This window comes from Populus alba, chromosome 4 (assembly GCF_005239225.2).
Source record: "Populus alba chromosome 4, ASM523922v2, whole genome shotgun sequence".
NCBI classification, from domain to species: Eukaryota; Viridiplantae; Streptophyta; class Magnoliopsida; order Malpighiales; family Salicaceae; genus Populus; species Populus alba.
In genome coordinates this window covers 2,101,479-2,126,600 of record NC_133287.1, presented here as the reverse complement: position 1 = coordinate 2,126,600, position 25,122 = coordinate 2,101,479, and the positions used below count along the sequence as shown (strand labels likewise).

The 25,122-nt window shown below is 33.8% G+C and overlaps 3 protein-coding genes and 1 long non-coding RNA gene across 7 annotated transcripts; 3 read left to right on the top strand and 1 right to left on the bottom strand.

Annotated features, from left to right (window-relative positions):
- Window positions 1-299: 299 nt before the first annotated feature.
- Window positions 300-4,195, bottom strand: LOC118058570 (G-type lectin S-receptor-like serine/threonine-protein kinase B120). Its single transcript, XM_035071286.2, has 7 exons — window positions 2,644-4,195; window positions 2,086-2,193; window positions 1,759-1,997; window positions 1,461-1,671; window positions 1,112-1,349; window positions 882-1,029; window positions 300-774 (listed from the first exon to the last, which is right to left on the bottom strand). Exons 1-7 carry the CDS (start codon window positions 3,938-3,940, stop codon window positions 466-468), a joined length of 2,550 nt encoding a protein of 849 aa, XP_034927177.1. The 5' UTR covers window positions 3,941-4,195; the 3' UTR covers window positions 300-465.
- Window positions 4,196-9,003: 4,808 nt separating this feature from the next.
- On the top strand, window positions 9,004-12,349 carry LOC118058792 (uncharacterized). Of its 2 annotated transcripts, none has more exons than XR_012169753.1 (3): window positions 9,004-9,560; window positions 9,887-11,121; window positions 11,205-12,349. It is a non-coding gene; the product is annotated as an uncharacterized lncRNA (long non-coding RNA). The 2 variants fall into 2 exon arrangements; XR_004689232.2 differs by having other exon boundaries at window positions 9,013-10,881; window positions 11,014-11,121.
- Window positions 12,350-13,461: 1,112 nt separating this feature from the next.
- On the top strand, window positions 13,462-16,890 carry LOC118058593 (G-type lectin S-receptor-like serine/threonine-protein kinase At1g11330). 3 transcript variants are annotated; one of them, XM_073408841.1, is made up of 8 exons: window positions 13,462-14,300; window positions 14,379-14,864; window positions 14,953-15,063; window positions 15,150-15,355; window positions 15,438-15,648; window positions 15,759-15,996; window positions 16,093-16,243; window positions 16,352-16,890. In XM_073408841.1, the coding sequence occupies exons 1-8, from the start codon at window positions 13,580-13,582 to the stop codon at window positions 16,658-16,660; spliced, it is 2,433 nt and encodes an 810-aa protein (XP_073264942.1). In that variant the 5' UTR covers window positions 13,462-13,579; the 3' UTR covers window positions 16,661-16,890. The 3 variants fall into 3 exon arrangements, with proteins under 3 accessions (XP_073264942.1, XP_073264943.1, XP_034927200.1); XM_073408842.1 differs by having other exon boundaries at window positions 13,462-14,657; window positions 14,748-14,864; XM_035071309.2 differs by having other exon boundaries at window positions 13,463-14,864.
- Window positions 16,891-20,794: 3,904 nt separating this feature from the next.
- Window positions 20,795-21,369, top strand: LOC118058761 (calcium-binding protein PBP1). The gene has a single exon (XM_035071516.2). It carries the CDS (start codon window positions 20,931-20,933, stop codon window positions 21,270-21,272), a length of 342 nt encoding a protein of 113 aa, XP_034927407.1. The 5' UTR covers window positions 20,795-20,930; the 3' UTR covers window positions 21,273-21,369.
- The last annotated feature ends 3,753 nt before the right edge of the window (window positions 21,370-25,122 follow it).

Below are 25,122 nucleotides of genomic sequence, written 5' to 3'. Positions count from 1 at the left end.
AACTCTTTCTAGATCACAAATTTTAATGTTCTATGATCAAACATTCTTACATGGGTGGGCATGCGGTTTTTAAGCATGTGTCGCTCAAGGTTCATCCGCATTACATTTCTTGCTGAGCCTGCAACAACCATTGAAATCTCATTTTACAATTGAAAAGTGCGGTCAGAATTGCTGGCTGGTTTGCACAGATGATTATTGGCCACAGTGCTTTCGGTGCCAGTTTCTGATTGTGAAAGTGCTTTTGGCCTAAACCTGTAATGAGTCTGCTGTCAATCCATTACCTCATTGGTAATTGCTGATTAAAAGAAACCACAGTATCAATCTATAGAGCACAAAAAGTAGTTTTGCTTTTGTAAAAAAATGATTGACAAAAGACCTTTACAGATATACTCTGTTTTCCAACTAAACTAACATATGAACATATAAAACAATGAATGCAGAGGAACAGGAAAGGAAAGATTGTAATCATCTGCCTGCTACCACTTTCACTGTAAAGTCGCTTGACGATGCTACTTCTTGCACTTCCAGAGAGATTTCAGGGTCTATAGAGGCTCTGACAGAAGTGAAAGTGGGTTGCCTAGGCAATGGAATGCTTGTTGTGCTGCTCTCCAGCATTACCACAACTGATGCCATGCTTGGTCTCTGAAGTGCAGAATCTTGCACACACAACATTCCGATTTGTATGCATCTCAGAACTTCCTTTTCATCACATGAATCTCGGATGGAAGGATCAACTATGTCCATTGCTTTACCTTCATTCCAAAGGTCCCATGCCTGCAATCAGTCAGAAATTGGATCAGCGAGTGAAAAAATAGCAGTAAAAAACGTTGTGTTGTATCCTAAACCAGAGCCTAAATTGGTGAAATTTTGCATATACTTACATAAGCAATGAGGATCATGCGTTCTGTTTGACGGAAGCTAGTATTCCTCCGGCCACTCACAATCTCTAGGAGTAGTACTCCAAAGCTATAAACATCAGACTTCACTGAAAATAGGCCCTCCATTGCATATTCAGGTGCCATATAACCACTGCAAGATACAAGTGACAGTCAGAAAAATCATATTGTTGATTAGAGTTTAACACGAGCAATCTCATAGAGATCAAACTTACTATGTTCCAACAACTCGGTTTGTGTTTATTTCACTTTGGTTTCCCCCAAATATTCTGGCCATGCCGAAGTCGGAAATCTTTGGGTTCATTTCTTCATCCAACAAAATGTTACTAGCCTTTAGGTCCCGATGAATGATTCTTAGTCTTGAATCCCTATGGAGATAAAGAAGACCTCTGGCAATCCCCTCAATAATTGCGAAACGTTTACTCCAGTCTAATAGCGCTTGCTTCTCGGGATCTGCCATTGCGATCACAGGAATCAGAAACAATTAACAAGCCTGGTACAAATCATTGTTTGAGCTTTAACAATCCTTTTTCTATTAAGCACTCAATATAAGGAAGAACTCACCAAAAAGGAAGTAATCCAGGCTTTTATTTGGCATATATTCATAAATCAGCATCTTCTCATCACCCTGAATGCTGCATCCTAACAATCGAACAAGATTTCTGTGCTGCAATTTGGCAATCAGAATAATTTCATTCTTGAACTCCTGTAAACCTTGGCCAGAGATCTTTGAAAGCCTCTTTACAGCTATTTCCTCTCCTCCAGGAAGCTTTCCCTATTAATTAATATGAAGAATAGTAAGCTTTAGCACTTGAATTCAGCTTCTGTTATATTCTGATACATGTGTAACATAATTACTCACCTTGTAGACAAGGCCAAATCCTCCCTCCCCCAGCTTGTTTTCTTCAGAAAATTTGTCTGTTGCAGCTGCTAAACAGTTGAAATTGAACATTGGCAAATCTGAACCATTTACTTGGCTCCCTTCTACAAAACGGTCAGCAGATCCAGAAGCATCGGTTGAGTTCTCTTTACTTTTACTCAGATCATAAACTGGCAATTCACATTTTGACGACGTGCAAGCTGAGGTAGCCGCTGGCAAAACTGAAGATAAAAATTCAGAAGGTAAGATGTCATTTCTTGATCAAGACGGAAGAGATCTCTTAACTGAGAATGAAACTGAGATTCTTACCTTTGAGTCTTTTTTTGAGCATCCACAGAACCCATATAGATATGGCTAGGAAGGCCAGTCCAGCCAAAACTATTAGTATTATCACATACGTAGGCAACCTGCTGCGACCTATATCGAGAAACAAATCAGACGATATCCAACATAAAAGGTAACTTGAATAAACTGTTGCAGGATTTCATATCTTTTTCTTCATCTAATTCACCTAGTCCATTATCATGACAAACCGTATTTACTAAGTAGAAACATGCCTCTGCATCTTAACCTTTTCATGATCATGTTCTGCATGTTTTGGGATTTTTTTTTTCAGAAAAAATGACGATCAGAAGAAGTAAAGAAACTTGGATTATGTGTTGCAATTTGGAGCGGTCATGAAGCCATTACAGTTTCACTAATCCCAGAAAGAACCACTGGATCAAAGACTAATTCAACAGGCCTTTTTATTTTCAATGATGATAGCAATAAACTTGAAGTTGTAATTCTATCAAGTTCTCTATAAATTCTAATTACAAACTACTAAATCATTTCAAACAATGAAAACAACATTGGGATAAAGTTTACCTAATTCAGAATCTGCGAGACGTACATACAGAGTGTTCCCACCTTCGACAAACTGCTGGACATCAATCAAGTCCCCATTCCATATCATGCATTGAATCTGACTGACGTACGCATATGCCTTACATGAACAGTTATTAAGACACTTTTCTCTGCAAGCATCCAAGGAGATCGACTCCACATCTGCAAAATCAGGCAACTTCGAGCCCCTTAATGTTTTGAACCCATCTTCTCCACCACTACTAGTGTTCCTCTGGCACTGTAAAGGAGACCTTCTTCCACATCCGCCTGACCAATTTCCTAGTCTCCACTGATCTGGATGCCTTGGCTCAAACCCTTCCATACATCTGCATTTGGGAGATCCTGATGAAGTACAGACTCCAAAATTGCCACAATAATTGTAGTTCTCACATTCTTCAGAAGGCTGTGATTGCATTACTTGCCACGTCTTTGTACTTTCATTCCACCTTTTCTGCTCTTCAAATCCATTCCATGTTATCTGAAACCTCATCAATTCAGAATTATCTGATGGATTGTATGTAAAATAAAATTTTCCATCGCTTTCACGAGTGACCTTAAATCCATATCGGTAAGTGGTTAAAGCTGTCATGTACGGAACACCTGAGAATATTAGTCCATTCCAGTGCCCACTTCTCCACCTTCTCCTCGATCGCTCCCAAATCACTATCTGTGGTGCTCCGCGAGGATCAACTCCCATGGTGAAGTTTCCTGGTGAAGGATCATTTGCAGATTTCCATGAAGTGAAGGCATGAATCTCTGCAGAACTTATAAGAACTTTCATGTGTGGCAAATAGGTATCGGTTGGATTATTGAAGCTTTGCCAATAGGCTTCATCTGTCTCACCAATACTATCATTGCTCGAGAGAATTAGATTACCTGTTGTATCAAGCATCGCTGCTGTGTTATTAGACACTATTGAAGCATTACTTGACCAAACTTGATTTCCATTTCCATCTGTAACCAACAAATTCCCATCTTCAGCTATCCTCAAGACTCCATTGCTACCGGAGATTGGTTTTTCTCTATTAGCCACCCAGATGGCAGCCTGATCCCGAATCTTGTAATACCTTATACCACAATATCTTAAACTAGAGTTTCCAGGGCTAAAGAATCCCAGTTCAAAGTTCTCATCAACTGATATCAAGGACTCACCATCTTTTAGTGATTGGCCTATTGTGAGTGTATTATTGGCAGCGTGGCAAAAGGGAGCTAGAAACAACAAGGAATAAGAGACCGACAAAAAAAACACAAGAACTGGGTTTATGCTCTTGCTGATCATTCTTCACAACCTCTGAGATTGAAAAAGATTCAGAGGAAACAAAGAACTAGAAAGGCAGAAAAGATGAAAAATAAACAGATTTTGTCAGAGCTTTTACATTCAAAGAAGGAGCTTCCCAAAATGGCTCGACATCTAGGTAGTGGTTTTGGTGGAAGCTGACGATAGTGTTTAGCTAGATAGGAAGACAAGTTAGACTTGAAAAACTTCTTTGACATATAGTACATGTAGATCCTTCAACCTAACATAAACAATGTAGCTTGATTTCAAAATTTGTTCTGGTCTTTGACCAATAAATCCTTAAAATGAAATGGAGGAGTTTTGGTGGGTGATTGTCAAAGAAAGTTCAATGACATTGACATTAGTAGAGATTGACTTCTTATTACAAGGCCACAATTTTTATTTTTTTTGTTTTTGGCTTACCTAATACAAATGAAAATGTGGTAAGACTATAAAACATGAGAAATGGAACCAAGGATTCATAATTTTTTTTTTTTGGTGGCAGTAATTGAACAATGAATTGGTGATGCTTGTTTTGTTAAGAATTTTTAGGTGGTAACCTTTGTGCTCCATTTTTTATTTCCCAAGTTCACATTTCTTTTTCATCTTAGCTTTACATCGAGAACATAGAAATTTGTGCCCAAGTTCATATATGTTAAATTAGATGCAGTGTGTTTTTTGAAATTTTATGTTTTAAAATATTTTTTTCGCTCAAAAATATAATAATAATGTTTCATATTGCATTTAAGTTATATTTCAAATTGGTTTTTTATATAAAAAAACGTTACAATTTTTTTTTCATACAATCCACAGTTTAAACTACAATGATAAATGAATATTAAATTAAGAATTGCAAAGAAAAAAAAAAAAGGTAAGCAAGAAAAGGAGAAATCATAATAGGGATTGTACCTAATAAAGAAGAAATTCCTTCAGCTCCACTAAAACATTTCAAAAATTATTTGGGAAAAAGAAAAGATCGTCAATAATTTAGTGCTTTAGCCATCAAAGCATAGCTGCCAGAGTCATCAAATTGGACGGTTTCTTCCTCTTCTCGGGTTCCTTCTAAAGTGAAATTGCTGTAATGATTAAACTTTAAAGAACAAGAAAATGTTTCTATGGCGGCCAAGGCCTAAGAATAAACCGATGGCCCTTTATTTGGACTGTAATGCATGGAAGGGAACAGATAAGAGAATATGTGGGTCAATCTTCATCTGTGGATGATGCTTCCTCGAAATACCTAACATTCTTGCTTTCGAAAAGTAAAAAAAAAATAAAAATCAAGATAGCTAGAGTGGAAGATGGAAGATCAAATACATGATTCGCTGTTTAGGTAAAAATTCTCAATTAATTTACTAATTTGAATATAAATGGTCTACTTCAGTCTAACAAAAAAAAAAAATAAAAAAAAAATTCATTCCAATACTTAAGAACCAATTTTAAAAAAAAAATTAACTAGAACATTTTTTATGTCATTTTTTTACTCCGTTTTATTCTTTTATATATTAATGGGTTGTGAATCTATCTGCTATCATTTTCTTTTTTATTTATTTAATTAAATTAAAACCAACTTATTTATTACAATTGCATCTATAACCTAAATCAAATATTTTTCTTTCTTTTTTCTAAAATACACTTGAATACACTTGCAAGTAGATAAATATTATTTTTTTGGAAGAAAAAAATGGCCTGGTCCGCAGCTTACCAAGGCTAGTTTAATCCTCGAAAGTCTTCAACTTGAGTCCCCGGATGCAACAAGGCATAGTTTAATCACAAGGCAGCTATTCAATGGATTTAAAAAGCACGACTTGAAAAGACAGTCAAATATGAGCAGCTTGTGGTCTCCAACTTTTACACGGGGGGAAAAGATGCACACGGTGAAACCACGAGAAAAAACACACTCTTTTTTTAAATTGTTTGTTCTTTTAAAACAATATTAAATTATTTTTTTAATAATTTTAATATACTCATATAAAAAAATAAAATAAAAAAGTATTATTTCTAATTAAAAAAAAAATTGCGTTACCAACTACGCACCTCCAAAAAGAAAGATCGCTAGTCGCTATATTATATACAGAAGAGGATAGAGTAGTAGATGAGGACGGCCGTGGTGTGATGCAACGCGACAAGTTGTTAAAGCTACCACGTTGCCTTCAATCCCAAAGCCTCCATGATTTCATGTGACTATCACATAAGCCGGGGGCCGACCTGTCTGTGAACTGAAGAGGAGGAGGAGGAGGAGGAGGGAGCCATGCTTGTCTTTTCTTCTTATTATTCTTCTAAACCACTTATCAATTTTTTGAATACCTATCAACTGAATCATTTTTTGAGGGAAAAAATGATAAATAACAAGAGAAAAAAATTCAAGAAAATCTTGTGGCACTAGATTATAATTTTAATACGAAACTCAATGATAGATCCACAAACATAATAACTCAAATGAGTTCTAAAAAAAATCTTATATTTTTTTTTATTATTATTAATGGGTATCATCATTTTCTTAAAAAAAAAAAAAAAAAGGTCTCAAGTATCCAAGTCATATAACTAAAGAAATTTATTCATCGATAAGAAGAGGAAAGCACATCAATAGCATCAATAGCAAGTCTACTAATTTCATGAGATAATTAAAAAAATCTTAAGAGAGACAAATTATGTCTCGTTATTTGACAAATATTATTTTAAATTTACAATACTATTTATTTATTTTTATTAAATTTCTTTGAATATACTAAATTCATATAAAAAATGAGTTCTTAAAATTACCTGGTGGATTAATGTTGTATAAATTAACTAAAAAAATACTCTTATCGTGGAATATATATAACTAATGTCCCATGATTAAGTTCTTACTCAAACTAGTTTATTTCAAAAATATTATTATATATATTATTAATTTCTTAATTACCGTCCAGACTAGTGCATCGATCCACCGGCCAAAACAAAGAGTGGTATAATCAAAATTCTGTTTTCAAGTCACCACAATCGAACCTTTGACCTACTGCCAATAATACGAATGAATGTGAAACAAAAACCAACAGGCCACAGAGAAATCAAAACTGTTTGTATGATTGCTGTCCATATACTCAACATTCCATAGCCAGAACAGAGCATAGTTTCTGTAGATATGGCGAATGAACACTCACCAGTCCTATCTTCTCTATTTCCTCTTCATGACTTGATCATGGCATCCACCTCAAGTCCAAAATCAGATGATTTTGGCACAGCTACCTGTATGGAAATGCACCAACTATCATTTCTACTCTGGAAGATGATTTTGGCACTATGTTTTCAGTGGGTGTATCTGCATCCCTTGCCCGAATTTCAAGCTACATTTTCCGTGTCAAATCAGTTGGAAATTTGGAAACTAAGACACTCAAAACCCTATTTAGAATTTCAAAATTGAGAAATTCTTGGTAGACACTAACGTGATGCATGCATGAGGGAAGGCCTAGCGGCTCCTCTCATTAAGTAATACTATAAAAGGTAGGAAAACTAATGTAGCTTTCCCACATCTTTTACTTTTTTTGTTTTTTAATATATTTATTTATTAATATATTATTATTATTATTATTATTATTATTATTTAACTTTTTTTATGAATTTTTTTTGTTTAATTTAGTTTATTAATGTTAATTTTTTTTTATTTAGTTATCAGATTTTTATTATACGGATCTTGGATTTGATGGGTTAATCTGATTTGACGAGTTAACCTGGATTTTTTTTAATTATTTTTTTCATTTAGTTTAGTTTGTTAAAGTTAATTTTCTTTCTATTTAATTATCATACTTTCATGACACGTATCCTGAACTTGACGGGTTAATTTGGTTTGATGGGTTAACCCAATTAATTCTGGGTAAACTTGTCATTTTTTTCTATTTAATTATCAAACTTTCATGACTTGAATTCCAAATTTTACGGGATAACCTGGTTTAAAAGATTAACCCAATTAATTCAAATTTTTTTTCTTTTTCTTTATTAGTTTTTTTCTTCATGTTGATTTTTTTTCTTTGTTTTTTTTTTAATTAATCTATTTAATTATCATATTTTTATGACACGACCTTATAGCCAGACCCACATCCAATATTCTTGGATCCGGTGTTGCAGCCAGACCTACTTAAACTTAGATAATGCAAGTTTAATGTTATTATTAATATTATAAATATTACTCTTAAGTCAGGCGTTGCAGCCAAACCTAAGATTTTTAGGTATAGCTTTGAAGAAAAACCCAAGATTTTTAAATCTTAGTTTTTTTTATATATCTAACTAGTATACTATAAAGCTTGAGGCAAAAACATCTTAAGAGGTGGGAAATTTAGAACAGAATACTCAAAAGCTTATAAGAACTTGCAAGTTCAGAAAACGTTTTGCCAAAATATAAATGTGATAAATGGGTTTGAGGGCAGGACGCAGGACGATCAGGGGTACAGTTTGAACATTCTGTGGAAAAGAGAGGACTAATGTGCCAGCCAAGTCTTCAGATGAGAAAAGAGTGAGGCTAATCACTCATTTGGTCCTGCATTATGCTATTGATTAAATGAGTCCCTCCCCACTACTAATTTGATTTGACTGAGTCAACCGCGTTCTACTTAGAACTTAGAAGCATCATTGGTTTAACATTGATATTTTTTATGCGGTTGAAATGGAGTTTCAACGCTTAGACAGAAAGCTATAATCAAGACTCTCCATCATTGATGTATTAGCACTAATTTGTTTTCATGTTTATGCATGACATGTGTCCCTAGTGACTATTGGCTTGGTCTCCAATTTGTTAGAGAAAAAAAATGCTTAGAAAATGAAATTTGATTTTTCCATAATTAAAAATGATTAATGTCGTAATTCAATTTTTAAATTTTTCAAAAACAAACATATACAAAAATAATAAATAACAAAAAAAAATTAAATGAATAAAAATAATTTAAGAATTGATTTAAGACAATACAAATTAAAAATTTGAGAACTAATAATGATTGAATTATAAATATGGAAGTCAATTGGTTAAAAATTAAAAGAATTTATAAGTTTAGAAATTTAATTAAATTTTAAATTAGTATAATCAAAGTTTAATCCAAGAATTAGAGCTTAATTGTTAAATGTCAGAATTTCAGAAGGCAAATTGAAACTAGCCATTTCTAGGGACAAACGGAGCCGTTTCAAAAAAGTATTCATCATCTTCTTTCTCAGGAACCGTTTCAGCAGTAAAGGCACTAAAACCGTTTCAGTCACGGCGCACGCCTCCCGGCTGCTATCCTTCACCCCCATAATGCATGTCGTTACCAAGCCACGACCGCATGGCATTCTCTGGCCTTATAAAAGCCAGAGAAAGGCCACAAACAGAGAACTTAGACCGGAAAACCAGAGGAGGAAGAAGATAGAGAAAACTGGGGAGAGCATAAGACCGAGAACAAAACACACAAACGCGAAGGAACAAACACGGGGGAGAAGAACCAGAAAACACAAAGGAACATAAAACAGAGGGAGACAGGAAATCAAGGAGAACAAACAGACGAACCACACCAGCAACAAAATCAAAAGAAAGCCAGAGAACAAGAAAGAAAACACTAGAGGAAGGGAAAGCAAGAAGAGGCTAGTCGATCAGCAACCGCACGCCTTCTCCTCTAGCCACCAGGTAAGTTCTTCCTCTTCCTCACTTGGCAAAATCATTTCATTTGTTATTGCGCTAATATAATTACCTTGTTACTGTTGGAAGTGCCCAGTCAGGTCCAACCCAATCAATACGGGCTGAGCTGATCCACCAAAAAAAACAGAAAAATAACTGAGCTTGTATTCTGGGCCAATCCCTTTATTTTATTTTATTTTATTTTGATATTCGGCTAAACTTTTATTTTATATCAGAAAAATCCAAAAAATTTATAGAAACTTTTAAATTTATTTGTAAGTTTCAAATAATTTTTTAGAAAATTTCACTATATAATTCATCTCAAAATTATTCAGCATTCGATTCTATGCCCACAAAAACATCAAATGTCATATGGGAGACTAGTAGTTTTGAATGGTCAGCAAGAGATTCTTTGGTCATCAAATGTTTCAGCTGGAGTTAAAGACTCAAGTGCACAGCTTACGGATGACGGAAACCTTGTCTTGCTCGGTAAAAACAATGGAAATGTCATATGGGAGAGTTTTCAGCGGCCTTGTAATACACTCTTGCCAAATATGAGACTTGGTGCTAACGCAAGAACTGGCGAGTCGACAGTACTAACATCATGGATAAGCCCTTCTGATCCATCCGTCGGACGCTTCTCTGCTTCCATGGATCCCTTAAGAATTCCCGAAGTATTTGTGTGGAACTATAAGAGTCCATATTGGCGGTGTGATCCATGTAATGGTCAGATCTTTATTGGTATTCCTGAGATGAACTCTGTTTATCTGGATGGATTTAATCTTGCAAAAACTGCAGATGGAGTCGTGTCTCTAAGTTTCACTTATATAAATCAGCCTAATAGCAATTTTGTTTTGCGTTCCGATGGAAAATTGATAGAAAGAGCCTGGAAAGTGGGAACCAGGATTGGAATAAATTATGGAAAGTGTGGAGCATTTGGAAGCTGTAATGCTGTGAATTCACCAATCTGCAGCTGTTTGAGAGGGTTTGTTCCAAAAAATCCAGATGAATGGAATAAAGGAAACTGGACAAGTGATTGCATTAGGAGGACACCACTAGAATGCACAGAAACACAAAATATATGAGAAGTGAACCCAAAAGATGGGTTCTTGAAGCTTGAGATGATCAAAGTACCAGACTTTGCAGAGTGGTCGTCTCTGTATTCAGAACTAGAATGCAGAAATGAATGCTTAAGTAATTGTTCCTGTATAGCTTATTCATATTACAAGGGTATTGGCTGCATGTTGTGGACCAGAAGCTTAATTGATATACAGAAGTTTTCCTATGGCGGGGCAGATCTTTTACCTTCGCTTAGCATGTTCAGAACTTGGTAAAGCTTCATATTTTCTTCTTTTGTGCTACTGCTAATGTTTTGTGTACGAGTATTCATGTTAGAAGTTGATGCAGCCGATCTCCTCGAGTAGTTTGTTTTGTCAAATAAATGTAGCAATTTTATTTGCAGATAAAAGGAAAAGCATGAAGATAGTTATCAGAATAACAGTGATTTTCGGAACAGTTGCCTTTTCAATCTGTGCATTTCTTTCATGGAGGTGCATGGTTAAACATGGAGGTAAAAGCTTTTCAGTACTAGTTTGTTTTGGATATTTAGAGTTTTGCAATTTCAATGATGCTTACTCTCTGAATTTTAATCAGAAAGGAAGAGGAAGAGCAAAAGGAACAGTGGGGGCAAAGTTAAACTTCAGGAATTACCAGCTGTATTCAGTTTACATTCACGGGAGCAGTTCATATTATTAAAGATAAAAAAGATTACAATACGCATATATATGGAGGAAAAGGATCATATTTACTCAACTCAACTCTCATTACCCATTGCTGCACAAGGCTGCCGGACTACTGCTCTTGACAGCCCTTTCCTCTTTCTCTCTTCTCACATATTTCTCTCAATTCCGGTTATCAATGGTGATTTTATTTATAGGCTTCAATGGCCGCTCTTCCTGCTCTTTTTTCAATAATGATGGCCATTCTTTATCATTAGTTGGTGTAACTTCTTTGACAATCTCAAGCTACCATCAATAACCCACTATTGTAACTTCTTTCTTTGACAAGTTCAAACTTTCACCAATAACCCACCATTGTAGTCTTTTTCTTTGACAATGCTAGCTATCCTCTTCTAAAGGATGGGCCGCAGATGCTGCCAAAAGGATGGGCTGGCACATAAGTGGTAATATCCTAACACAAGTACTATCTGATCCATGTTATCAAGATGAAGTTTATAGAAGCATGCATGTAGGTCTATTGTGTGTTCAAGAGTTTGCAAAATATAGGCCAGCTGTGCCTACAATCATTTCAATGCTTCACAGCGAAATTGTGGATCTTCCTGCTCCCAAGAAACCTGCACTTGGTTTCGATATGGACTCCCTTCAATGGAGCCAAACGATATGTTCTAATGACATATCATTTACTGTTATTGGAGGGCGATAGGTAACGAGTTTGAGGCAATATTTTTCTGTTACATGTAAATCTAGATCACTTATGTAAAATATCAAAATGTTAAATGCTTCCCTTTTGGATCAGTTTGAGCATCCACTGATGAGTTAATTGACTTGATCTTCTACTACGATAAAGCTTGCATTTACTGAGGCAAATTCGTCGATAAATAGACCATTCAATATAAGAAACATTAAAAACTTGCTGTTAACATTACAGAAGGACAATAGACTGGAGTTCTGGATCAAAACTTGAGTTCCTTAGTTCATACATTCTCATAGTTGTTGAATAAAGAAGGATAAACACTGTAGTAGATTGATAGGATCTTACACAATTTGAGTAAAGGACTTAGCTTGTACTTGTTCTGTCTACAGTCATTTCCGAGAGGTAGCAACTAGTATACTTGTAGCATATTAGCATGTCATCAGGCTTCTGAATCCGACACTCAAAATACCAGTGAAGGAATTAGAACGCCTGATGTGAATATGCCATTGTAGCCAAAACTAGTTACTTTCTCTCTTCTCTTCTGTATGTTGATTGATAGACATGGTTATTGATCACAAATGGCTAGATAAAATCCCATGTTATCATGCACTTTTCTTTTTCTTTTTCTTTTTTCTATTTGAGATGATGTAGAGGATTGGTGTTATGATCAGTATATGTCTATCCTGCCACTAAGCAGGACAATGGCCCCGAACTGGCTGTAACACATGGGTTTAGGCTTGCGTTTTCCAGTTTTATTGGTTTTGAGCAATATTTAAAAGATTATAAATAAATTTTCTATATATTTCTTTTATGATATTTATATTTTGAGGTTTAGCATAAGAGTGAAGTCTCTATAAAGTAGCTTCTATGATCATGGTCTCAAAATCTGGATTGTGACAATACTGTTGCCAAATTTGATTTTTTCTCGAGTTGAAGTCCATCAATGAAACAAAGTAAATATCGATGGCTTGCAAGGAATCCTCCTGCCTTGGTAAACAAGCAATGCTGTTTTATCGAAGACCCCTGCCTTGGTTCTTTCGTATAATTTTCTGTTAAGTGGAGCCCTGGCAATACCTAGGTTCAAAAACATGATAATACCTTGGTTTTTGCACGCATTATTATCATCGTGATTGACAGCTGATGGAAAAATTGACTTTGGCTGTGTTCTCTAGACAGGTTTGGCTAGGATTGATACTATTTAGATTTCAACAAGTCTCCCCTGCATTTTATTATCAAATAATAGAAATTATATTTTTAAAATATTATTTAAAAATTTAAGTTATTGGATTAAAATAATTTTTTATATGATATTAAAATCTTAATAATTAATTGATTATAAGTTTGAATCTTATTATTTTTATTTATTTAATAAAAATTAAGTATAAAATAATAAAAAAATTTCACTTGAAAAATTATAATAAAAATAATATAAATTATATTAAAATATCAGAACAAAAAGTCTTCCTTTTACGCTTAAGCTGGTCCAAGCACAAGGGAAGGAATTTTTTTCCATTGCTGCCAGTTGAGAAAAGTTAATATTAAAGCGTAGTAGTGTAATGTATCCCATGCTCATCGAGAATTAGCAATTAGAAATTATGGGACTTGGCAGAGGCAAAATTTCATTGGCTCTGCTTCTCTTAACATCTTCTTTTTGCGTAGAGATTATCACTGCTATAGATACCATCACATCAACCCAATTCCTGAGGGATCCAGAGGCTATAGTCTCTAATGGAAGTATATACACACTGGGATTTTTCAGCCCTGTTAATTCCACCGATCGATATGTAGGAATTTGGTTTAATGAAGTTCCTGTAGTGACAGCCATATGGGTAGCTAATAGAAACAAACCGCTAAATGACTCATCTGGGATTCTGGCCATATCCAAAGATGGCAATCTTGTTGTTCTGAATGGGCAGCAAGAGATTCTTTGGTCAAGTAATGTGTCGAATTTTGTTTCAAATTCAAGTGCACAGCTCTCCGACACCGGAAACCTTGTTTTGCGAGATAACAACAACGAAGAAATCATGTGGGAGAGCTTCCAACATCCTTCCGATACATTCTTTTCGAATATGAAATTAAGCGCCAATAAAAGAACAGGTGAGAAGATACTTATAACATCATGGAAAAGTGCTACTGATCCATCCATTGGAAGCTTCTCTGCGGGTCTTAATCGCCTAGACATACCTGAGATATTCATATGGAAGGATAATTATCCGTATTTTCGGAGTGGTCCGTGGAACCGTCAGGTCTTTATTGGAGTTCCTTATATGAATTCTGCTGCTGTTGATGGGCTCAATCTTGTAGATGATGGAGAAGGTACTATTGATCTTACTTTCTCTTATGCTAATCAGTCTTTTTTGTCGAGCTTTGTTTTGACTTCACAAGGACAACTAGAACAAACACGTTGGGAGCATGGCATGGAGGATCGGATTGTTCTATGGAGTGTTCCAATGTTTGATTGTGAATTTTACGCCAGATGTGGCCCTTTTGGAAGCTGTAATGCACAGGCATCGCCTATCTGCAGCTGTTTAAGAGGGTTTGAGCCAAACAATCCAGAGGAATGGTATAGAGGAAACTGGACTAGTGGTTGTATCAGGAGGAAATCATTGCAGTGTGAGAGAGTAAAGAGCGGGAGTGAAGCTGCAGGAAAAAATGATGTCTTTTTGAAGCTAGGTAAAATGAAGGTGCCTGACTTAGCACAATGGTCTCGTTTGACTGAAATTGAATGCAAAGACAGGTGCTTGACAAATTGTTCTTGCATAGCGTATGCGTATAACTCTGGTATTGGTTGCATGTCATGGATTGGAGATCTAATTGATGTACAGGAGTTTCCCACAGGTGGTGCAGATCTTTACATTCGAATGGCGTATTCCGAATTAGGTAGATCTTTTTGTTGCCTTCCTGATTTCCTAGCAATCTTTCAATGGCTTAAAAACAGTTAGTTAATTGAAAGATTTATGACTTGCAGATGGAAACGATAGGAAAAAAGTGATTGTCATTGTAAGTGCCGTTGTAGGAACAATCACCAGTGCCATGATCTGTGCTCTTTTGACATGGAGGTTCAGGTCTAAACATAGAGGTAATATACAAATTCTCGTAAATCAAATTAGTAGATTGGAAAAACATGCAATTTGGGCTAAGACTTGTGTCTTGAATCTAACTCAGCGAGGAAGGAAGGAGGAGAGAAGTTGCCTTCTGATACGAATGAAAAACATCCGTCATTTTTGGATAGAGACATGACTGGAGACAGCATGGACCATGTTAAACTGCAGGAGCTACCACTATTCAGTTTAGAGAGTCTGACAGCTGCAACAGACGGCTTTGATCTTTCAAATAAGCTTGGCCAGGGTGGTTTCGGTCCAGTGTACAAGGTAATGCTGTTCCTCTAAAGGAGTTTTTATGGTTATTGAATTAAATTGAACAACTTGCTAAAATATTGATGTGATTATCAAGGGAAAATTGTCAGATGGAAAGGAAATAGCAGTGAAAAGACTCTCAAGAGCATCTGGGCAAGGGCTCAAAGAATTTATGAATGAGGTTGAGGTGATTTCTAAACTGCAACATAGGAATCTTGTAAGACTTCTTGGTTGCTGTGTTGAAGGAGAAGAAAAGCTGTTGGTCTATGAGTACATGCCAAACAAAAGCTTGGATGCATTTCTCTATGGTTAGAGCTGATTGCCCTATCTGAAGTAAATACAATTAAGAGATTTGTGTCTTTGATCTAGTCATTTATTTACCCTCTCACACTTTTTTTCTGGGCTGCAATTTGTCTAGATCCTCTCAGAAAACAACTTCTGGATTGGAAAAAGCGCTTCAACATTATCGAAGGAATCTGCCGAGGTCTCCTTTATCTCCACAGGGATTCTAGACTAAGAATTATCCATCGAGATCTAAAGGCAAGCAACATTTTGTTGGACCCAGAACTTAAGCCAAAAATCTCAGATTTCGGAGCGGCCAGGATATTTGGAGGCGATGAAGATCAAGCCAATACCATAAGAGTTGTCGGAACCTAGTAAGCATCCTTACCTTTCTGAAATTCCAGTCATTTTACAGAATCACGTTATTGTCTCAAAAATGTCTCTAATATTTCATTGTTGCTTATGTGCAGTGGCTATATATCCCCTGAATATGCAATGGAAGGTAGATTTTCTGAGAAATCAGATGTCTACAGCTTTGGAGTTTTGCTGTTAGAGATTGTAAGCGGGAGAAGAAACACTAGTTTCTACGGGAATGAGCAAGCTTTGAGTCTCTTAGGATTTGTATGTCCATAAAACTCAACGCAGCAGTCATATGTAATGCTTGGATTTCATTTCCGACAACATTTAAATTGCTATTTTCTTATCTGTGCCACCACTTTCACTTCGCAGGCATGGAAACTGTGGAACGAAGGCAACATTTCAGCTCTAGTAGATCCAGCAATATCCGATCCGAGCTCGCAGGCGGAAATATTTAGATGCATTCATATAGGCCTACTGTGTGTTCAAGAATTCCCAGAAGATAGGCCATCAGCTTCTACTGTCGTTTCAATGCTGAATAGTGAAATTTCTTATCTTGCAACCCCAAAGCAACCGCCATTTGCTGAAAGGAAACACCACATCAATGAAGAAAGACTCCATCAAAACGAAGAAAAGTGTTCCATCAATTACGTGACAGTCACAGGTGTTGATGCCAGATAATGAGTTCCCGTCACGATTGTTTTTCTTGTAACATGTACTTGTAGACAATGGATTATCAAATGCTAAAATGTGCAAATGCTAAATGTTTTTTATAGTTCATTCTATTAAACCTAGTATGGCCTTACAAGTTGATCTGATAAGCTACTGATTCAAAGCTCGGTCTGGATTAGGTTTTAGTTTAATGTTTCTAAGCTTATACGTAGAATCTCAAGTGAAACTTGACTGGGTCATCTCTAAGATTCTTTTTATTTAAAAAAAATCAAAGCAATCTCATTTTGAATAAACTTATTATGTTAAAATGCTAAAATTTAATTTAGCAGGATTTTGGTTTCTGTAATTTAATATTTTCCAAGATCAGTCCTATAGTTTTCAAGGATTCCAATATAACCTCCTGTCGATAATTGTTAATGAAATTAAGCTAACAATGAAGCACATTTGTACATCACCTTTTGGAATTCTTTTGTTTCTAAGAACTTTTTTGGGATATTATTGCATGAATAAGAGTTGGGAAGAAAATGAAGAGAGAGAAAACATGAAAAGAGAGACAAAAGGATGGAAAAAATGGGCACAAATTGAAGACTTTTGAAACAACATGTTAATGTTGGAAACATTTTAAACTATAGGGACCAAATTGAAACATTAAGGGATCCATGGGATCTAAAATATAGTTGATCTTTTATTTTCACGGAGGAAACATTCTAACTGGGTTAGTTACACCCATTGTTTAACTCGAGGTTAGGGGTCATGCTAACGAGTTTCTAAAGATTCATTACATACATTATCATTTGAGTAAATTATAAATTAATCCCGCTAATCTTAGTTAGTGTTTGAAATTGCTATACAAACTATTTTTTACTTGAAAATATATTAAAATTTATTACTATTTATTGTTGCCGTGTTTGAAATTAACGAGAGAGATATTGTAAGCTTGAGTTGAGCATTATTAATAAAATTGAAGCATAACTTGATAGGCTATTTTATCGATAAAATTTATTAATAATGTAGAGTATTTCATCGATTATCCCACAAATGTCCTGCTAACGAGAATGAAAATTGGGCTGCTTTGGAAAACAAGACTTTTCAGCCTACTATTGGAGGCCCACTATGGCCATGGAGAGGCCCGATATTGGGTCTACACTATTCCGGTTCATTCTCTTATTCTGATTATAGTAGTGGATCATAGAGGATTAGTCTTGGTGTTAACATGGCATGAAAGTAATGGCCAATGCAAGGACTCCTCCTTGAAAGACAAACTTCAAATCTCTCTTCTTCTTCTTTTTTTAATCATGTTTATAAGTTGGAAAGTATTTTTTTAAGTGATTTTCTGAAAAATAAATTATTTTATGATATTTGATAATATTATAAAAGATAAATTAAAAAACAATAGTTTTTGGGTATGTTATATAAAATGAGTTGGAAAATAATTTATTCATGTTTTTTTTCCAAGTTTATATAACATATATATAACATTAAATATAAATATATGACCACTTGCAATAAAAGAATGAGATATAAAAAGAGTAACAATGAATTTCTTTTATTATATCATATATTTATATATAAATTATTTTATAAAATATAACTATATATATATAATATAAATATTTTAAATTTAATATTATAGATATATAACCTAGTTAAAATATACTTGCAACAACCACAATTTCCTTTTATGAGTTGTTTTCTTTTTAAAGAAAGGAAAGTGTTTTTCAAAGATAAGAAAAGGGAAACACTTTTTAGAGTAAAAGCTTAACTTCTTTTTTTATTAAAAATTATTTTTTTCCCTAAATTTCCATGTATTCATCAAACATAAACAAAAATAAGGAAAGTAGTATCCAAGAAATTGTTTTTTTCAAAAACAAATAAGTTCTTAATCTCTCAATATATTTGTGTCAGCTTTAAAAAAATAGAAATAAATTATATGAATTTTTTTTTATTGTTTTGGTTGTGATTGTTTGTAGATTTTGAAAATTATCATAAGAGAGAGAGAGAGTTAGTTTTTCATTTTTTTTTTTCATTTTTCTTTCTTGTTTTTTTTCCTTGCTATTGATTTATCATGTGCTTTCAAAGCTATTAAGGTAGTGTTTGTCATTACATTTTGAAAGTGTTTTTAAGAAAATTAAAAATATTTTATTTTTTTCTTCAAATTAATATATTGTTGATGTTTTCAAATTATTTTAATATGCTGATATTAAAAATATATATATTATTTTAAAGTATTTTGAAATAAAAAAAATATTTTAAAAAATAATTATAGCCATACTTCCAAACACTCTATAATTCTAAACTATATCAAGACCAGATTAACTTATATTGAAATATAAAAAATATTATTATAAATTAAAAGCTTATGGGCTCTATAACAAAAAAAATCCAAACAAAACTTTCACTAACAAAACCATAGCTAGGAAGGCGACTCTATAGATCCCTCTCTGCTTTCACTGACGCTAGTTCATCTATTATTTCTTCTTCTTTTTTCTGTTTTTAATCTTTCTTTATCCCCGCTAGTTTTGATATGTTTTATCCATGCTCATTTTGATTTGTTCTCATTCCTTCTTCTTCTTTTTTAATCTTTATCCCCACTCATTTCAATATGCTCTCATTGGTAAATCAAATGTTTTTTTTTTAAAAAAGAAATTTATCATTTGTTGGGACTAAATCTTGAATGGGTTGATCATGTTGTAAATAAATTTAATTTTTTAAATAAATTAAATTAGGCTAATTTTTTTTTCAATATAAACTGGTCCAAATTCAGAATTAATTACCAGATTCCAAGCCGACCTTTCAGATTGATTTGAATTTTATAAATATGTGTGTTTCAACGTGTAATGTAACATTACCTGCCAAACCAACTCAACTCATGGAAGTTCAAGCGTATATTGCCTTAATCTTAAAGCATGAAGGATTACAAAAATTAGAAAATCAAAAGATAAGAAATTAATTATAAATTCAAATATCTTTTTGTTTTTTTTCCCTGTACGGTTGATTGACCTCCCTAGTATAACCCCAGATTCGTTTCCAGCCTCCAGCAGTAGTTCTGGAGAAGTAGCTGTCACTGCATAAGCTGTAAAGATGATACTCAACCCATCTTCACCGAAGCAACGCCCTTTTTTGGCATTGTTCTTGCTGCTTGTCATTTCCTTCTGCAAGCTGCTAAAACATCTACGTACCAAGTCCACTGCACGTCAGGCTCACTACGCCATGTCTTTCCTCTCTTGGAATTTATAGAAAATACCTGAAGCTTACCGATCACTACCCTATAAATGTCAAAATATGTGCTTTCCATTTATTATTTCCATGTAATGTTGACGGAAAAACGAAAGGTTTGGGTGGGAAATTAAATTCTCAAAACCGCAATTAGCCAAAAATCCCCAACATCGAAACCATCCACCTGCCACATTAATAATAAGTTTTCAAATTTCTACCACAACAAACCTTAAAATTATTAAAAATTTATATTATTATTAATTTTATAATCCGTAAAATTAGTTAATAATAAGTTTTTAATTATGTATTACATTTTTAATTTTACAATCTTTTTATATATTTGTTATCACATCAAACATCTAGCTAGATAGACTAAAGATAAAAGTTAAAAAAGAAGTTGTGATTTAATTTTCAAGATAATTAAAAAACTCTAACTTTTCTTTTAAAAGGTTTAAGTAAATGAGTACGTACGTAAATAGATGATGCAATGACAACATCAATTATGTCTGTAGAGCAAGACTATAGTGTAATTTATGGAGCAAGATTAAAATAAAAAAACTATATGGAAAAAGTTTATTAACACAATATTTATAGTGTAAAAGTTATAATATTTATAACTTGAACTCCTCAACAGTGCCAGGTGGTCAAAACAAAACAAAAAAGAACTGTTTCATAATATTGAATTGCGTGGCGTTTTTGTAAACAATCCTGAGCAAGACAAGTTGAACTTGCGGCAAGGAAAATGCCCACGACCAAAAATTAAAGTGGGCACCTTCCCATGCAACTTCGAGGAAGGAGAACGATTTCATGGCAGAAATGGCCACGGATCATACGCTGCAAAAAGCCAGTAAGAACAACCTTCCTTCACGTCTAACCTCTATTATCTGTACTTTCTTTGTCATTAACATGCGCATCCACTGATCTTTCCTCGAATACTTCTTTTCCTTTGCTCCCAAGCCTTTATAATATTCTCCTTACAAGCTATAAATATGGACCCTTGCCCAGTCCCATTTCCATCGCAACAACTTGCAGAGTTTCTCCATCTTATCTTGGCTTCGAATCAATGGCGTCGCGAAGTGGGGTTGTGTTTGAGGATTTCTTTCCTTCCATGGTGGATAAGTTGGGAGCTGAGGGGTTTATGAAGGAGTTGTCTAATGGATTTCAGTTGCTGGTGGATGAAGACAAGGGTTTGATCACCTTCGAGAGCTTGAAGAGGAATTCAAAATTGCTTGGATTCCAAGATATGAATGATGATGAAGCAAGGTGCATGCTGAGAGAAGGTGATCTAGATGGAGATGGAGCTTTGAATGAGATGGAGTTTTGTACCCTTATGTTTAGGTTGAGTCCTGGCTTGATGATGGATTCAAGAAAATGGCTGGTAGAGGCCATTGTTAGGGAGGTGTAGGGCCTTTTTCTTTTCTTTTTTCTTCTTCTTTCTTTCTAAATATTTTGTAGCTTCCATTTTACGTTTTGCAATCCACCCATTTTATTTCTCTCTTCCATTTTCAGTATATACTCCATCTACTGCAATCTGGCTTGGGCTAGCTCCTGTTTGATCAGGTCATCACTCTGGATTCTAAATTGCCATGGCGTGAAGACTCCATTGATTTTAAGTGTGTGTATATATAAACACATAACCTAATAGTTCATTTCCTAGAATATCTCAGAAGCAAAAAAACAAAAGATTCACAGAGAAAGGAATCTAGCTAGCTAAATTGTGTAGTCCTTTTAAACACATAACCTAATAGTTCATTTCCTAGAATATTTCAGAAGGAAAAAAACAAAAGAATCACATAGAAAGGAATCTAGCTAGCTAAATTGTTAAGAGCTTATTCGGTGGTAACGTGATTTTAGTTATTTTTTAAATAATTTTTCATGTCAAAATGCTTATTAATAATGTTTTTTTATTTTTAAAAAAATTATTTTTGATATCAGTATATTAAAATGAGTTGAAAACACTAAAAATATATTAATTTAAAGTAAATAAAAAAAATTTAAATCTTTTTAAAAATATTAAAACCACAAAAACAAATAGACTCAACTTATAAGTGCAAATAATTGCTGGGCAAGCTAGGCCGAAGTGTATTAGGCCAGCTTACAAGTTCAAGGAGCTAATTAATGGGATGGGTTTTCTTATCAGCTCAGCTGAAATTATTTCTATGCAAAAATACATGATGGGCCTGTACAGGTCTGAATTGGATTAAAGGGCAGCTTCAAAATGCACTTCCAGGAGCTTCATTCTAAAACGATGCAGCCTCAAACAATGAAAATGTATGCCATACACATCAGCTCTGGTGAGTTCTCGCTTTCAAAAACTATAAACTCGAGATCCCCAGCAATTATATATTTACATATGAATTGAAAATTAAATTATCTAAATTAAAGTATTATTATATGCACTAATATATCAAATTATTATACTTTTATATTGGCTATTAACATATCCCAATGTATTATTTCCCATTTAAATATATTAGTAATTTATTATTTCCTAATAATACTATATTTGAAAGTATTTTATAAATATATTATTGTATATTTATTTATATAATGAAGTATTGTGCCACTTTTAAGGGCCTTCATGGAAAATACTTTCCAATCTTTTAAACCGGACACTTTTCTCCATCTAAAATCTATACCTATTTTTTTTTTATCAAAAAGTAAATTTTATCAACTATTTTTCACAATGTAATTAAATAATAGAAAATCAATAAAATACTTTTCAAAAAAATAATTTTCATCAAACAAACAAGTTTTTAATGCTCTGCTTGTAAATAAAAGGTGTATTCAAGATCTCTACATGTGAGTGTTCGTATATCCTTTTCTTAAGTGATGGATGCTAGGGGTGATCAAATTTGGTTGGGTTCAGTTTTTATTAAAAAAAGTAATCAAAATGAAATTAAAAAAAAAAAACCAAAACCGGTTCGAATGCTTGGAAAAAAGAATAAGAAAATCAACTCAAACAAATTTGTAACAAATAAATAAAACAAAAAAATTAATTCAACTAAAAAATTCATATGAAAAAAATGAAGTTGCAATTGCTAAAAATTTAAAAATCCTATAAATAAATCAACTAAAAATTGATCTCATATGAAAAAAAAAAAAAAAACTCACTACAACATTTATACAATTATTAAGAACAAAATAAATTAAAATTAAATAAAAAAACAAATATAGTGAAAAATCATGAAAAAAAATAATAATAAAAAAAAAAAGATCTTACCTTCATATACTTGCAAGTGAAGCTAAGGAAAAAAAATTCGTGAAGCATATTAATTAAAAAAAACTAAGAGGATAAAAGAAGAAAGAAGAAGAAGGAAGAAGAAGACATACCCGAGCATGGAGGAAAAGAGAAGGAGATGAGGAGAGAAAAGAAGAGAAAGAAATAGATATTGATGTTTTTTACATATAGTGAAGAAGAAGAAGAAGAAGTAGAAGTAGAAGTAGAAGTAGTAGAAGAAGAAGAAGATGAAGAAATGAGTCTGTCTCTTGTGAAATAAGCGGATTCAGGTTTTTTATTGGGGCGCGTTACCGACGGATTTACCGACGGATAATTGAATATTAATATTTTTTAATTATTCCGTCGGTAGTATTTAATTTAAATTTTTAATTTCGTAAAATTTTTTTAGAAACCACCAAAAATTACTGAGGATTTTTCAATCCGTTGGTGATTCCGTTTGTAATATTTAAATGAAAATTTTAGATAAATTGAATTTTTTCAGAAAACCGCCAAAACACGCCGACAAATTTTCAATCCGTCGGTGATTTTATCCGTAAAGTAAAACAATTAACAATGCAATTGGAAGATGAACAGTTCTGGAGTTCTCTGTAAAATACCGACGAAAAAATTTCATCGGTAATTCCCTTTGTAATTGACATGATGAACAATGTTCACAGTTTACCAATGAATTTCCTGATGGATTTATCGACGGAATTACCAAACGAAAAATTCCGTCGGTAATTTTGTTGGTAAAAAATGACACGTCATTTTTTTTTTTGCTTTGCTTTATTTTTTTTCCCACGGTAATTCCCTCGGTATATACCGAGAGAATCTTTTCGTCGGTAAAATCCCTCGGAAATTTACCAACGGAAATATTCTCTCGGTATTTCCGTTTGTATTTATTGATTTTCTGGTAGTAAAACATAACACATCAAATCTGTCTAAAAACAATAATATGTGGAAATTCCCCAATTTTTAAAAGAAAACTTAATTTTAACTTTTTTTTTTCTAATTTTCAAAAAAATCAGAAGCAGGTTTTAAATATGAACAGCTGCAAGTTGCTGTGCATCACGTGTTCTGTTTTTTAGGCCGAGAAATGGCTAAATAAACAGAAACTTGTATAAAAGCAGAACGTGCACGTAGAAAATATCTATCTTAGTCTACTCCCAACTCCAAAGAGAGAGGAAAGAAATGAAAAAGTGCGAGCTCTGTGATTCTTTAGCACAAATGCACTGTGAATCGGATCAAGCTATCCTGTGTTCAGCCTGTGATGCATATGTTCACAGTGCAAATTTTCTTGCTGCAAAACATTCAAGAACGCTTCTTTGCCGTGTTTGTCAATCTCACACGCCCTGGATTGGCACCGGACCCATGTTAGGTGCTACTCTTTCGGTTTGCAACAGCTGCATAAACAACTCGAGTTGTACTGATGGAAAAGGCGGTGAGAATGATCAAATCGCCAATAATGATGATGAGATAATTGCGAACATGTTGAAAACGATGATGGTGGTTAAGACGGCGACGAAGACGATGAAGAAAATCAAGTAGTTCCATGGTTTTCTTTATGCCGCCTCTGCCAGTTTGACTTCTTCTAATGATATTAGTGAAGAACGCCATCCTTCCTCTGTGTGTGTGTTTAAATTTGACATTGAATATTTTGCAGATGTGTTTATGGATTAGTTAAACAAGGCAAAGATCGTCGAGAAGTCTCTACGCGGCAAATGCTGTTTTAACAAAAATAACCATAACTTTAGATATAGTTGAGATTTAACGAGGAGGTTCTATAGAGCTTTTTTTTCCTATGGAGTTAGCCTGCTAGAGCCAGACAAGGTCGAGAAAGCTCTAAAATTAGACCTATAAAATGTTTCTGATTTTTCATTATTATTTTAATGTTATTTTTGGATTTTACTTATTTTTTATAGTTTCAGTGTTTTTTTTCTATATAGGTTAGGTTAATCTAAGCTGATATGTAAATAGTTCACATATTATTTTTCAAGAGAGCTTAATATATTAATGATTTTTTAGAATATATCAT

What these genes read in the sequence shown, in the direction of transcription:
- LOC118058593 (XM_035071309.2), top strand. Translation starts at nt 13,580, where the DNA reads ATGGGACTTGGCAGAGGCAAAATTTCATTGGCTCTGCTTCTCTTAACA. An exon ending in AATGGCGTATTCCGAATTAG is followed by an intron (nt 14,865 to 14,952) that starts GTAGATCTTTTT and finishes TATGACTTGCAG; the next exon opens with ATGGAAACGATAGGAAAAAA. An exon ending in CTTTGAGTCTCTTAGGATTT is followed by an intron (nt 16,244 to 16,351) that starts GTATGTCCATAA and finishes TTCACTTCGCAG; the next exon opens with GCATGGAAACTGTGGAACGA.
- LOC118058570 (XM_035071286.2), bottom strand. Translation starts at nt 3,940, where the DNA reads ATGATCAGCAAGAGCATAAACCCAGTTCTTGTGTTTTTTTTGTCGGTC. An exon ending in TCTCGCAGATTCTGAATTAG is followed by an intron (nt 2,194 to 2,643) that starts GTAAACTTTATC and finishes TTCTCGATATAG; the next exon opens with GTCGCAGCAGGTTGCCTACG. An exon ending in AACCGAGTTGTTGGAACATA is followed by an intron (nt 1,030 to 1,111) that starts GTAAGTTTGATC and finishes TGTATCTTGCAG; the next exon opens with TGGTTATATGGCACCTGAAT.
- LOC118058761 (XM_035071516.2), top strand. Translation starts at nt 20,931, where the DNA reads ATGGCGTCGCGAAGTGGGGTTGTGTTTGAGGATTTCTTTCCTTCCATG.